The 14,996-nt window shown below is 40.6% G+C and overlaps 1 protein-coding gene across 1 annotated transcript in view; it reads left to right on the top strand.

Moving 5' to 3' along the window:
- The first annotated feature begins 959 nt into the window (after positions 1 to 959).
- Positions 960 to 14,996, top strand: part of PPP4R2 (protein phosphatase 4 regulatory subunit 2) — a 55,668-nt gene continuing 41,631 nt past the window's right edge. Inside the window, exons 1-2 of the mRNA XM_068557110.1 lie at positions 960 to 1,209; positions 2,230 to 2,311. Coding sequence (XP_068413211.1) covers positions 1,176 to 1,209; positions 2,230 to 2,311 — 116 coding nt within the window. The 5' untranslated portion in view covers positions 960 to 1,175. The remainder of the gene's footprint in view (positions 1,210 to 2,229; positions 2,312 to 14,996) is intronic.

Genomic DNA, 14,996 nt, shown 5'->3' with positions numbered 1-14,996 from the left:
TCTTTCTCTTGAAAAGCTCACAGACATGAGAGGATAATAAAAATGTCCACACACTAGCTAGTTGCCAGATGTTCTGGATTCTGCTGCTGTTTCGCCAGACTAGCTCTCCGTGCCTCATCTATCCCATTTGTAAAATGTCAGGGCGGGAGAGTACTTCTGTGGTCTCTGCCCTCTCTAACTTTCTGGGCGCTTATGTAACGTAATCAAAATCATAATAATAATAAAAACAGCAGCCACATTAACTGAGTGCTTAAGTTCCAGGCACCCTGTGCGCTCAGTGCTTCACCGTCGCCATTTCATTCAGGTCTCAGGGCTGTTTTACAAACTCCCATTTTGCGGATGAGGTAACTGAGGCTACCTGAGTTTAAGTACGTCAGACAGGGAGTAAATAGTTGAGTTGGGCTTTAAATCCAGCTGGTTCCATTGCCTAAGCTTTTCATCCCTTTGCTGTGTGCATTGCTTCTCTTCAAGAGTGGGTCATCGACGAGCTTTGGATTCAGGCAAGGAGGTATTTTTGCTCCAATTACTAGTAATACTGAGTGCTTTTTAAATGCGTACTCTGACCGCCAAGTGTACACACTCTCACTTGATTTTCGCAGCCACCTTATAGGGTGGTCCATACTAGTGCTTTCATCCTACAGATGGGGAAAGTGAGGCTCAGAGAGGCTCAGTAAATTGCTCAAGGTCACACAGCTAGCAAATGGCAGGGACTCACATCCAGGGGGTCTGCGTCCCACCCCCCTGCCTACACCACTCCGTCTTCAGGTCGGCGCAGGTAGCTAGGGCCATCCCCGGGGAGAAGCGGGGCGGCCGGCCCTGCCGGGTCTGCTGGGGACTGCCGGGGGGGGGGGGGCCACACGCCTCGCCGCGCACGCGCTCTCGGGCTCCGGGTCTGGGCGCGCCGCGGGCGCGAGGACGGCGGCGGGGAGCGTGCGCGCGATGACGTGCCGGGCGCCATGTTGGAGGGCTGGTGGTAGCGGCTTGGGGAGGTGCTCGCTCTCTCGGTCTCGCTCTCTCGCTCGCTTCCCCCGGCTCCCTTCGGTGCCCCCCCCGGTCGCCTGCGTGCCGGAGTGTGTGCGAGGGAGGGGGAGGGCGTCGGGGGGGTGGGGGGAGGCCTTCCGGTCCCCAGGAGACCCGCGGAAGGAGGCGGAGGCTGCGAGGGACTCCGGGAAGCCATGGACGTCGAGAGGCTGCAGGAGGCGCTGAAAGGTGGGGGTAGCTGCCCCCTCTCCCTTCCTCCTCACCCTCCGCGGTCCTGTCTCCCTTCGGGGCAAGTGGTTTCGCGGGGTCGGGCCGGGCTGGTGGGGGAGGGCGCGCTTCCCCGGCTCCCATCCCCCTCCCGCTTCCCCGGGGGCGGGGAGCCCCGTGGGCAGCTCCCTCCCGCCCCGCTCTGGGCTTTGTGTCGGCCGCCGGCGTCTGGGCTGGGGGAGGGGAGCCGGGAAGCTCTCGCGGGGGCCCCGGCCCCTCTCCCACTCCCGGGGCACGGGTCTTGGGCCCGCAGCTCCCTTCCAGGCTGGCTTCGTTCTCCATCAGGCCCCCGCACGCCGGGCCACGGGGGGGAGAAGAAAAGTGAAAGGTTTCGGGGTGGGGGGAGGAGAGGGGGCGGCAAAGCAACTTTCAAGTGTCTCAGGGAGCCTTTTTCGGGGCTTCTGAAGTCATCTTTCCACGCGCCCTCCTTCTCAGGTGGTCGCCTTCCCGGCTCTGAATTGCTCGCCTTCCAAGCAACAGGCTTGAGAACAGTGGTTCTCAAACTTAGGAGAGCATGATTTCAGCGTTCTGAGAATTAGGCTTTGATACCCAGGATCATTGGGGGACGGCTACGAGAGGGAGCTGGTGTTTTCTTAAAACGCAGATTTATGAACTTCACGTAAATAAACAGTCTGTGGGGTCGGGATCTGGGGTTTGTATTTTAGCCGGTCTCTGAGATGAATGTGGTCCTGGTGTTCCCCCCGGACCACACTTTGAGAAGCACTGCGTTAGGGCTGGTTTGTGGCGAAGTTGAGTGCCCGCTTTAGGAGGGGTCTCGTTACCTGTGAAGAGTGACGTTTGAAATTGGAGAGTAAGAGGTGGATATTTCGTTGAGAGGCTTTTTTAAATTAAAAAAAATTTTTTTTAAATTGCTGCTTAATATGAGGAAGGACTGGGAGGAAAGTTTGTTGTTAGAAGGCATTGGAAATGGTTGGTGGACTTTTAGAAATACTAATAACTTTTCTTTCTTCCCTTATCTAGATTTTGAGAAGAGGGGGAAAAAGGAAGTTTGTCCGGTCCTGGATCAGTTTCTTTGTCATGTAGCCAAGACTGGAGAAACAATGTGAGTTGAAAACATGTAATCGTTGTTATAGATCTGTGTATCCTTCAGAATTGCTCAGGACAGGGACAGGAGTGTATTTCAGAAGCACTGAATACTCCATCTGTCTAAACTGCACAAGCTCCAGTAATTTAAAGTATTTACTAAGTGTATATGCTTTATTTACTTTGTATGTGGCCAGTAACGAATTTTAAAACTTTGTTAAAATTTTCTTTATGCTTCTGCGCATTTAGAATGTGTTAGTCTAGAAGAGCCAGAGAAAAAGAAGAATGCATGTTCCATTATGACTGTTTTTTGGCCATAACAAACAGGCTTATTTCCAGAATTTTGTGGTTTTGATTCTGTTTCAAATTCTTTTATTGGTGGTATTTTCTCATATTGTCGTGTTTGCAACCTTTTGTTGTCATATTTATATATGTGGGTGCTTGAGGTGTCACATATTTATTCTCTTGAGCACTCAGGATGATTATCTGACAAATTCCAGATGCTACAGTCTTTACTGTCCTGTAAACTTTCTAGGATAGCTAACTTGTTAACATACGCTCAGCATTTTATTAGGCTTGTTTCCAAATGCTGTGAATCTGAAACTTATACTATGAAGTTAGCACTGTTTTCAGAGGAACATTTCAGTTCATTGTTGTGTGTGTAGTTGTTTGGCAGGAGTTGTTTTCACACTCAGGCTAACTTTATTTGTAGAGAGCAGTGCAGATTTGGTGCCTTGTAGTCTTTATGTAGGAGGCAGGGAACAGGAAGGGGAGAGGTTTTTTGGGGGGGTAGTTTTAAAAAGTGGGCTTTCTTTTGGCTCCTTTACTTCATGCCTAGTTTTAAAATTCTTTTTGAGGCCTAATAAAAGAGTGTAAGCTTCAGCAAATGATGTATACTGTCTTTGGCTTTATTAGCAAATGTTCATTTCTCACAAGATTTGCTTGTGGTTGCAGCGTAGCCTTCTAATAACTGGCCTGATTTTAGAAAGGAAAAAAACAACAACCTTCTTTAATGGTCATGCAGACAAGCTGAAACTCCTTGGTGCTTATTAAAATTACCAGTCACCTTAGGAATGTGACTGTGATGTGTTCAATCTTAAATTTCTATTTAGTGCTTTTAAAAAATGGAACGCTTCAGGAAAGAAAGGTAACTCTTGCCTCTGAATTATAGTCTCTTAGAACATCTTGATTTAAAAAAATTGATGCAGAATAACTGATTTGTATTTATACTGATTGCTAGTTGGTCCAAACTTATACCTCTCTACAGTATCAAGAGGAAAAGTATTTTACTTCATAGTTTTGATAAACAAGATTATTTGGAGTTAAATACTTAACACCTCTTACCAGGTGTGTACAAACTGCCGTCCCTTTTTGATAAAATACTTTGGCTGTAAATGTATAAACAGTTGAAAGTTTCTACAAGAAAGCTCTTTAATATCCTGTTTGACTGGATCAGTAAGTGGCTAGGGAAATTCAACCTGATTTTTCTGGACAATTATTTGTCCTGAGAGAGGACTTAAAAAGGTCATCAGTTGTCCCATCCCTGTCCACCCCTCCCACCCCACCCAAATCTTTAGGTCTTTGTACATTTACTGAGAGTATTTTGTATTAAAATGATTGGTGGTGTTAGATTCTTTATGGAGTTTGGAAAATATTTTTTAATTTATGATTCAAACAGCTGGTGTTTTTACATTTAGCTTTATTTAGCCTTTGTTGGTTTTTTGTTTTTTTAAATCAACTTGGGCATGCCTTAACTTTTGATACTGAAATTTGCAGTTTCTGTCATTATTTATGGCTAAACTGAGCTTTGTCTAACTTCTAAGACTGTAAATACGAGAATGAAAATCTAAAAGATAGCAGTTCAGATCTTTTTGATGTTTTAGGATGGATGAGTTTCTTAAGGTAAGAATTCCTGGGTTTTTTTCCTCATTCCTGTTTTTAGAAAATAGCTTTACTTAATAATGCTTATTTTAAAAAACTTCATTTATTGAAAACAGTAAGCTTCGTTTACTGAAAATATATAGTTTGGTAAATTTTGACATCTACCCTCATGAAACTATCACCACACTCCAGATTGAGAATATATCCAATACTCGCAGAAGTTTCCTCATGCCCTTTGTAATCTCCCCTCCCTGTGTGTGCTCTGCTCTCCTCTCCTCAGGCAGCTAAAGATCTGCTTTTTGTCACTGTAGATTAGTTAGCATGTTCTGGAATTTTATATAAATGGAATCATACAGTATATTCTTTGTCTGCCTTTTTTTGCTCCACATAATTTGAGATTGATCCACGTTGTTCAGAAATCAACAATTCATTCCGTTTTATTTCTGAGTTGTATTCATTACATGGATATCCTACAGTTCTTGCTTCACTCACGGGTTGATGGGCATTTGGGTTATTTCCAGTTTTTTTTTTTTTTTTTAATTTATTTTATTTATTTATTTTTGGCTGCATTGGGTCTTCATTGCTGCTCACAGGCTTTCTCTAGTTGCGGTGAGCGGGGGCTACTCTTCTTTGCGGTGCACGGGCTTCTCATTGCGGTGGCTTCTCTTGTTGCAGAGCACGGGCTCTAGACGTGCGGGCTTCAGTAGTTGTGGCACACGGGCTCAGCAGTTGTGGCTCGTGGGCTCTAGAGCGCAGGCTCAGTAGTTGTGGCGCATGGGTTTAGTTGCTCCGCGGCATGTGGGATCTTCCCGGACCAGGGCTCGAACCCGTGTCCCCTGCATTGGCAGGTGGATTCTTAACCACTGTGCCACCCCGGAAGCCCCAGTTTTTTCTTTATGAAACAAAGCTCCTGTGAACATTGTGCCTGTGTCTTTGTATGCATTCTTTTTTTCTTGGGTAAAAATCCATCCAGGAGTGGAATGGTTGGATCATATGGTATGTGTATGTTTAACTTTAGAAAGTACTGAACTGTTTTCTTGAGTGATTGTGTCAATTTGCTTTTCCACCAGTATCATGGGAGTTGAGATCGGTTTCTCCACATCCTTTCCAACACTTAGTACGGTCAGTCTTTCTCACTTTAGATATTCTAATAGGTGCCTATTGTATAGTGGTTTTAATTTGTATTTGCCTAATGACTAATGATGTTGAGCATCTTTTCATGTGTTTATTTGCTGTTTGTATATCTCCTTCAGTAAATTGATTCTTCACATTTTTGCCCATGTTAAAATGGGGTTGTTTGATTTGTTATTGGGTTTTGAGAGTTCTTTATATGTTACGGATACAAATTCTTTATTAATGTGGTTTGCAAATACTTGCTACCACTGTGTGGCTTGTCTTTTTATTCTCTTAACGGTGTCTTTTAAAGTGAAATTTAAAATTTAATTCCATTTTGATTTTTTAAAATTTCCTCTTTTGAAGGATTCTTACTGCGTTGTGTGTTGTGATCGTTTGTTCTTGTGTGCTTTCTAGTTTAGTCTTTATTTCCTGAAGTAATTCTTTCTTTTCTGATTCTTTGCTGTATTCTATTGCTTCGTTTTCTGAGTTTCTCTAATTCTGACTTGTATCATTTTTCTCAATGTGTTTAGCTCATTTTGAAAATAGTGTAAGGTTTTGATCTGTTTCTGAGCAAGTCTTTCTAGCTTCCCTTTGCTGTCTTGAGGGATGTTATTTTGCTCCTTATTCTCCTTTTTTCTTACAACAATTTCATATTAGATTTGACCTTGATACTTTTCTGTTTTGCGTTTTTATGTGAGAATAGTTTTTCTGCACTTTGAGGAGGAGGCATGGTTCAGAGTAGCTGTCCTAACTTCACAGAGTTTGCTCATTATTTTTGTGAAGTGTTAGAATATGGAGCGTTCTTTCTGAAATTTCTAGGCTCTGTTCTATCAATACTTTTATTTGGACCTTGTCTTTCTTTCATCTCTGTTGTCTGTTTCTCTTGTCTTTGGGGTCTCCTCTGGACGGGAGCTCTGGTGGCTCACTTTCAAGAGCTCATGAAGCAAGACTTTGTCCCTTTCAGCCCTCACTGGACGTCCTTTCTCTTCCCTTATTACTCTGAGTGGGCAAAACCTATCTCAGTTTCAGCTACTGTTCTCACATTGACCTGCCATGATTTCTTGTGAACACCTGTTGGCTATTTTGTGGTTCTCCTATTTGTAGGCCCTTCCTGTTCACTACGACTTCTGTTTTCTCTTGTACAGATTCTGATAATGGTACAGGTCATGTGACCATAAGTATTTCCTCATTAACTTACATTTTGGGGTTTGTGAGATAACCTTGTCAGGGAGTTTTGTTGTAAATGTTTTTGCTTATTGGTTTTGGGTGTCTACTTACGTTTGAAATAAGGGGTTTTGGAGAGATGAAAAATTGTAGCACCTCTGCCATCCTCTCAGAATTACACTATTTAGGAGAACTTTTTCTTTTTTTTTTTTTAATTTATTTTTGGCTGTGTTGGGTCTTTGTTGCTGCATGCAGGCTTTCTCTAGTTGTGGTGAGTGGGGCTACTCTTTGTTGTGGTGTGCGGGCTTCTCATTGCAGTGGCTTCTCTTGTTGCGGAGCACAGGCTCTAGGCGCGCGGGCTTCAGTAGTTGCGGCACGCGGGCTCAGTAGTTGTGGCTCGCGGACTTAGTTGCTCCGTGGCATGTGGGATCTTCCTGGACCAGGGCTCGAACCCGTGTCCCCTGCATTGGCAGGCGGACTCTTAACCACTGCGCCACCAGGGAAGTCCCTTAGAGAACTTTTTAAGTCAGTCCCTGTTAAGTTAGTTTCCTCATCTATAAAAGGGAATAATAATAGTACTTCATAGCATGAGTATGTAGTACGCGGAAATACACTGCTTCATAAACAGTGTTAACATTATTTATTTACTCAATAAATAGTAATTGTTATTGTGTTGATAATGCTTATATTGAAGTCTACTTTTTTTTCTCCCTGCAGTTTCAAACTCTTTGTGTTCAGCAATTTTGAAATACTACTAAGAAAATAAAAGTTACTTAAAAAGTAGTAGTAATCAACAACTGAGATCTGCATTATTATAAATAAAATCTTCTTAAGTCCATGTGACTGTTAGATCCTTCTGTGGCTTTCTTTAGGGAGGGAATTTTGTTTTGTCTAACATAGTATGGAACACTGGAACATTACTTCTAAAATGTCAGTTTCACATACTGCCTTTGGGATTTTTTGCCACATCCTTGTAGTATCTGTATAATTATTTACTTAATGCTCTTTTTGAGGTCAGTTTACTTTTCTTCAGATTTTTTTGAGCTGGAAGAATACTACAGATAGAGATTAAGCCCTCATTTGACCCCTCCCCAGAAGTATAATCAACATGTTAATTTCTTCCTCTTAGTCTTGTGAGAAATAAGGAGGTCTGAAACCAGTGGCTTGTTGCATTAGTTATATTTTTCTATGTCATTTTAAAATCTGTAAATACTAAAATATTAATATGAATTACCCATGTGCCATCTAAATTCCTATCATGTATCATTATCACAGTGGTACACAGAGGAAGCACAGTGGATTTTGAGTAGATATTAGTTAAATGGTTGCCCTTTTGCATCTAAATATTTTAGTAACTGCAGTGGTTAAGATAGGAACATGAAGAAAATTGTAGTTTTCATTTGTTTCATCACATCAAACCTGTAAATCTGATGTGTCATGTATGCTGTACAAAATCTACTGTGTGATGCACTGGAAGCTAGATGTGTCAACTCTGTTTTCTGACTGGAATTAAATTCAAATCGTCAATCTTTTTGGTGTGCAGGTGAGTTCATATTTTCCATGTTCAGTCCAGTTTTTACTAGTAGTTGGCTAGTCCTCTAATTTCATGAGAGTTAGCGTGTGGTAACGTCATTCTGGGAAGGAGCATGGCTTGATTCTGAAATGAGCTTGTCAGAATTAGCTGTGTGAATTAGGACAAGTAATTGGTGAGCTTGTTTCCTCACTTCAGAAATGGGGCTTATACCATGTAGTTGCCTCAGCTTTTGTGAGGACTTGAATAAATGAAAATACGTAGCTATAGATACTAAAATTTGGGAGAGCGTAAAAGTTAGAATTGTCTGTGTGTTGGGCATAAATAGAGTGCATTTGGCTCATGGGACAAGTCTGAGGTACTTAATCTGGTTGGAGAGTCACGAGAGCACACGACAGACCTGGGTTTGAATTCCCAGCTCTACCACTTAGTTACTCTGTCACCAAGGCCGACTTCTCTGTGCCTTAATTTCCTTATCGTAAGATATGGGAAATAAAGTAAATCCATCTCAAAGGATGTTATGGGGGTTCACTGAGTTTATACTTTATAAGTGCTTAACGCTGTGACTTGTGCATAGTGACAACCCCCTCCTCCCCATAGCTACTATTTTAGTCTCCAGTAAGTCACTTAAATTACTGTGGGCCACACTTCCCTCAGGTACTCAATGAGGAGCTTATAAAAGATGATTTCCAAGTTTCCTTCCATTTCAGAAGCCTGTGGGAGTCTGTGTTGTGGCAGTAGTTACCAGGGGTGGTATTGCAGTAACAGTGGTAAAGGGTGGGGCACAGGCACAGTGGTTGTCGTTAAATGTCTGCTGATGGTGAAGATGTTACCTCTTGGGAGTATGTTACATAGGTTAGTGCTTTGGAGACAGTAAAAAAATTGAGAATCACTTGTCTGTACTTGGATGAGAGAGACCAGTCAGTGTTACCACTAACTCATGAGAGCCACAAAGCGGTTCCCAGAGTGTCTGTCTTAGTGTTACCTACATGTGTGCCTTTTTATCTATATCCAGAGATCTCTTTGTGCCTGCCAATAAATTGGAGTTCATAATGCTTATGGACTATTACTGGAAGCCTGTCACCAACTTCATGTGGCTTCAAAACATCTTATTAGTAAGAAGATGAGGAATTTATGGTCCAGAATTTACAGTGGTTTCCCTCTGTTCTGTTCTGTGGACTGTAGGTCTTTTACCTTTCTGATATGGGAGTTTATTATTGGGGGGTGGGTGGGTGGGTGGGGGAGTGAGTGAGTGTGTGTGTATGTTTGTGTCTGTCTACCTAAATCAGTATCAATAGCAAAAAAACTTAAATCACTTACTAAAACAGAGTATAGACAGTTGACGGGGAGAACATTGGCTGTTATTTCATTTAATACATATGCCTGTGAAAGCACTGTACTTTAAAATACCTGATGAATGTGAGAAATGTGTTTTAGATCTTCATTTTTGCTAGGCCTTCAGATGTGTTCAGTTGCTCATCTTTGTTCTCTGTGGTTTCACCCACAGTGATCCTTTTCGTATATCAGGCTGCCTGGGTTTGGCACTTCTTGTAACCACCCTCCAAACTCCATTCCTACCAAAATAGATTGAATATTATTGAGAACATACACCATTGACTGTATAGTGTGTAAGAGCTAATTTAAGTCTCAGTTAGTAAAAATGTAAAATAATAGTAATAGTGACCCATTGCTTTTAAAAAAGGTGCCATATGTGTGGTAGTTAAAGTAGGGCTTTTTTGTTACCATTTACCAGTTTGACTTTGTTGGGGTGGGGTGAGGGGGATAGCTTTATTGTAGAGTGAAGACACACTTGGAGCTGTGTATGTCAAGGTATCTCTGTTGTCTCTCTGCTTATAATCTGCTTGACTCTAGGTTAGCAGGCTGTCCTTAAAATTCTAGTTTCATTGTAACCTATCTGAATGACCATGATGGAACAAGTTAGTCACCTATGCCCTCTTTTCCTCTGTTCCCCAGCTGAAAATATGAATAACAACACTTAGGTCGCAGAGTTTTTGTGAAATAGCAGGCATTCAGCAAATCTTAGATGCCTTGTTTATATACTGTGATATAAAAAATAAAAATTCATAGTAAAAATAACATGTATTTAATACCAGTTTTGATACTTAAAAGTTTTTGCAGCTTACTGAAATGAAATCCTAAGAATGAAAACATACTGACGAGTAACAGTGATCTGTTTTCAGGTCCAAGAGTTCCCTAATCTCATCAGGCTTCTTTATGCTTGTGACTGAGCTAGCTGTTCATTTTACTTGCCAAAACTTTGCTTCAGCTATTATCGTTTCCTTCTTTCCTGTAGCCAGGTCTGACTTAGACTGTCTCAGACGTGCGTACCTGTACTTGTACTATCTCCCTATGATTTGTCTGGGCTCCCTGCAGGGGGTGGAGCCTCTTGAGTATTTTGACTCTTTAAATCTTATTCTCCTAATGTTATTTTTTGTTGTATGTGGTGCTTGTGAGTACTCCTACCTAGTTAGAGTCTTTGATTGATTGTAAAGTGGTGAATCAGAAATCTTTAAGGGACTAGGATTTTCACATAAGAACTCCTGTTTTGGGTTATCGGGTTTTTTTCTTCCTAAAAGGCAAACTTTTTTTTTTTTTTTTTTTAACATAAGGGTTATATTTTTATTTATTTATTTATTTTTGCTGTGTTGGGTCTTCGTTTCTGTGCGAGGGCTTTCTCTAGTTGTGGCAAGCGGGGGCCACTCTTCATTGCGGTGCGCGGGCCTCTCACTATCGCGGCCTCTCTTGTTGCGGAGCACAGGCTCCAGACGCGCAGGCTCAGTAGTTGTGGCTCACGGGCCCAGTTGCTCCGCGGCATGTGGGATCCTCCCAGACCAGGGCTCGAACCCATGTCCCCTGCATTAGCAGGCAGATTCTCAATCACTGTGCCACCAGGGAAGCCCCCTAAAAGGCAAACTTTTAATGAACGATTCTTTTGTGCCAGACACTATCAAATGTTTCGTATGCCTACCCTAATTTAATCTTCACTACTACTCTTTGAAGTAGGTATTTCCTTTTTAAAAATAAGGATACTGAGGCTTGCAGAACTTAAATAATTTTGATTGTGCAGCTGGTGAGTGACAGAATTGGGACTTAAACTCAGCCATTCTGACTTCAGCTTCTCCCATAACCAGTACTTTATACCACTTGTCACTTGTTCAGTTGTCTTCTCACATCTTTCCTGTTTATTGTAGCTATCTTAGAATCGTTACAAAACTACTTAGAATTTGAAGCTATGCATTTGGTAGGAATCTATTACCACTGTTATTTTTGTAAATTCTAAGACTTTCATGCTGCTTACCTAAGCCAGATCCCACATACCTGTCCACCCCTCCTTTCCTTGTGCTACGGTATAATGTGACCTTCTAGGCACTGACACCACAGGTGGTTTCCTGGGGGAGGGATTGTGGCAAGTATGGGGAGGTTGGGTGTGGTGCTTTGTGGTTTAAGAAAAACTATGTTAGGGGATATTTATTGAAAGGGTCAGTAAGGTAGGTGACTTGATGTACCCTAACATTTGTGATTTTGATCATTTTCTGGTGACCCCAAATGCTGAAACCTTTCAGTAATTGTAATTTTGCAGTATACATATGAAGCATATAGGTGATGAACTGATGTATGTATTTTAGGTGGAATGTGTAAGCCTCTTTAATACGTGCATCTTGGATTTGTTATTCTGTCACCCCAAAATCTTACCTTTGCAGTATTGGGAGATAGGTGATAATATTTACAGGTGATGAAACGAGAAACTACATATTATAGAAGGATTTGAAATTTGAGATATGTAAGAGGTCTTACAGGTGTATTTGTAATTTTTGCACTGTTGTGTACTGCTGGGAAGGCGGGTGAGGTAGCTTTTTTATTAACAACAAAATATTTCTATTCAGAATTGTTTGTGGTAAAGTGAATTTAATATTTCTGGAGATAGTTTTATTCTGGTCTTATTTTAGGGATATTATTCATGAGGACTCCAGGGTAACTTTTGAGATTGTGGGTATTTATTTTCTCACAGTGGTTCTTTAAGTGGAGACTAGTCCGCCTTTTCTAGGGCCTTTGCACATTAAGAGTATTTCTGCAAGGAGTAATCTTAAATGTAGATAGAATGTGGCCTGGTTTTCTTTTTTCCCCAGTGAAGACTGTTGGTGAACCCTGGGTTTTCCTGTTAATAAGCTGTTGTAAGACAAGTTGTCTTTCTCTTGCTCCTGTATAGCTATTAATACCTCTCTAATCTTGTCCTAACTGTTCATATTAGAGGGTTCATGAGGATAATACCTTGTTACCTTGCCATCCACTTTTCTTGTAAGTATTGTCTGTGGCATTTGGTTTTGCTATCTTAGTTGCTCTAGCATATGGCAGAAGTGAATGCCACAGCTAGGATTTGGCCACTTTAAAAAATTCCAAAATATTGATATTAGGTGAGTATATGGACAGGTGGTAAATATAAATACTTGTAGAACTTTTAGTGTTTCTAAAAGTATCTTAAATATGGAGAATATATATATGCTTTTAAAATTCACATCTCCATATTGGTTAACAAGAAGTTTGGGGAGAATAACTGCATTTTGAGTTTAATGGATCACATAAATTAAATAATTATTATTGTGCCCATAATATGAAAAAACTCATGTACAAAGATTATGGAAATTAATACTCCTTTAGATAAGCCTGTCTAGTTTTAAAAGTTTTTTATTACAAAAGTGCTCTCAGGAAAAAAGAAAAATCAAACTAGACTGTTGTTAACCTGTTTCATGTATATTCTTAATAGAATTTTTCTATGCGTATATGTGTATATATGTTAATTCTTTTTAAAAATATATCATACTTCTACTACAATTCGTGTATCTCTTATTGAAACACATCATTTTTTTGGGTTGCATAGTATTCTATCATTTTGGCTGTATTGTAATTCATTTAATCTGTCCACTTTGATGGTCTTAAAGATTGTTTACAGTTAAAACAATGCTTAAGTGAGCATAATTATGTTGGCACAGATGCAAGAATGGGATTTATGGGTTGGACTTTATGTGCATTATTATCTGGCCTTCAGAAATCTTTTTGTTTCAACATACGCCTATAGAAACAGTGTATCAAAGTTACCTGTCCAGTATCAGCACTGAACATAATTAGCCTTTTAAGTCTGAAAATCTGATAGATGAAAAATGGTATCTCATTTTAATTTGCTTTCTTTTATTTTATGCCAGCATCTTTCCATTTGTTTATTGCTATTTGTAGTTTTCTATCTCGCTCATTTATTAAGCTATGATTTGTTCCTTCGTTTTTTTTGCTAGATTTTTATTGATAAAATAATAGAGTACCTTGATAAAGTTAACTTCTAAATAAGTTATACTTTTGTTGTGTTAGGAATAATTTGAGTTTAAGACAGTCTCAAGGACTTCGCTGGTGGTGCAGTGGTTAAGAATTCACCTGCCAGTGCAGGGAACATGGGTTCGATCCCTGGTCCGGGAAGATCCCACATGCCGCTGAGCAAGTAAGCCTGCAAGCCGAAAGTACTGAGCCCGCGTGCTTAGAGCCAGTGCTCCGCAACAAGAGGAGCCACCACAATGAGAAGCCCACGCACCGCAACGAAGAGTAGCCCCTGCTCGCCGCAACTAGAGAAAGCCCGCGCACAGCAACAAAGACCCAATGCAGCCAAAAATAAAATTAAAAAAAATTCTCATTCTTAAAAAAAAAAGAAAAAGACAGTCTCAAGCAGCAAGTTGTTTAAAAAGGATGGTCTAGACTCTGGCATGTATCTGTGTTTTTATTCACATTCTAAAGACAGGTAGGCATATTTATCAGTAAAAGAAACTTCAAATACAAAGTATGAGCAATGTCTTTCATTTTTATGACTGTATTTGAAATTTTGTCCTGGTAAATCCCCCCCCCCACCCCCCCCACCGACATGTGGTCCTGGTCTATTTATTTGTAAATAGGCCAAAACAACCAGTTAGTTTGAGAGAAAAAAAAAAACAAAACAAAACTACATTCTGTCCTTAGGTTGGCTGAATACTGAAAACACGCTGAGATCTCAAAAGTGTCATAAAGTCCTAGTCAAGCAGAAGAAATGAAAATACTACCCCCAAAAAGGGACGTATCTTAAGATTGTTTCCTACTATCTTAAAATTAGTTTTGAATAAATACATACTTTTATTTAAATGTAAGTAAAATACTGATGGTGTCTAAGTAAAAGTAATTGAAGATGTGTGAGATCTTTGAGATGTGGGATTTTTCTTCAAATTTGCATTTAATTCTGTAATATTTATTTCACTTTCTGTTTCAATAATTTTTAAAAGTGGTTCTCAACCAGGGGTGACAATGTCTGGAGACGTTTTTGGTTGTTATAAGTGGGGGACGCAACTGGCATATAGTGTGAAGCCAAGAATGCTACATTGCACAGGATAACACCCGACAACAAAGCGTTATCAGACCCAAAATCTCAGTGCTGAGGTTGAAAGATTTCTGTTTCATAGGAAAAAGCATACGTTAAGCTTTAAAAAGTGCCTAATAGTTTCGTTCTGTGACCTGTGAAATAAAAACAGTGATGGGTATGATAAGACCATCAAGGTCCTTAACCAAGGCTTCTAGTTTTATTGATACCTTTCAGGATTCTATTTGACAAACTTAGAAAAGTCTGATTTTGGGAAATAAATACTACTTATTGAAGATTTGATAGTTTAATTAAAGTGTTCTCTTCCCTGATTTTCAGTTAAGATGAAAGTCCCAAATGTTTTGCCTTTTATCTAATCAAATATTGTCTAGAACTCTTTCTCCTTGCTGGTCATACTCACAGCACTTTTGACGTTAGATATGTGGCAATTCTGTGATACCACCTGAGTCTCCGACAATTCAGTAGTGCCATTTTCTACTTGGAGTTAGCATCATATCTCACATGTGAAGGGCTTAGTCCCACAATACTGCCGCCTACCTACCCCCTTCAGACACCAGTCACAGGTCCAGGTTGTTATACCTGTGTTTCTGACCAGCAGGCTAAAAA

Source organism: Eschrichtius robustus, chromosome 12 (genome assembly GCF_028021215.1).
Source record: "Eschrichtius robustus isolate mEscRob2 chromosome 12, mEscRob2.pri, whole genome shotgun sequence".
Classification (NCBI taxonomy): Eukaryota; Metazoa; Chordata; class Mammalia; order Artiodactyla; family Eschrichtiidae; genus Eschrichtius; species Eschrichtius robustus.
This window is presented reverse-complemented; position numbering and strand designations above follow the sequence as displayed.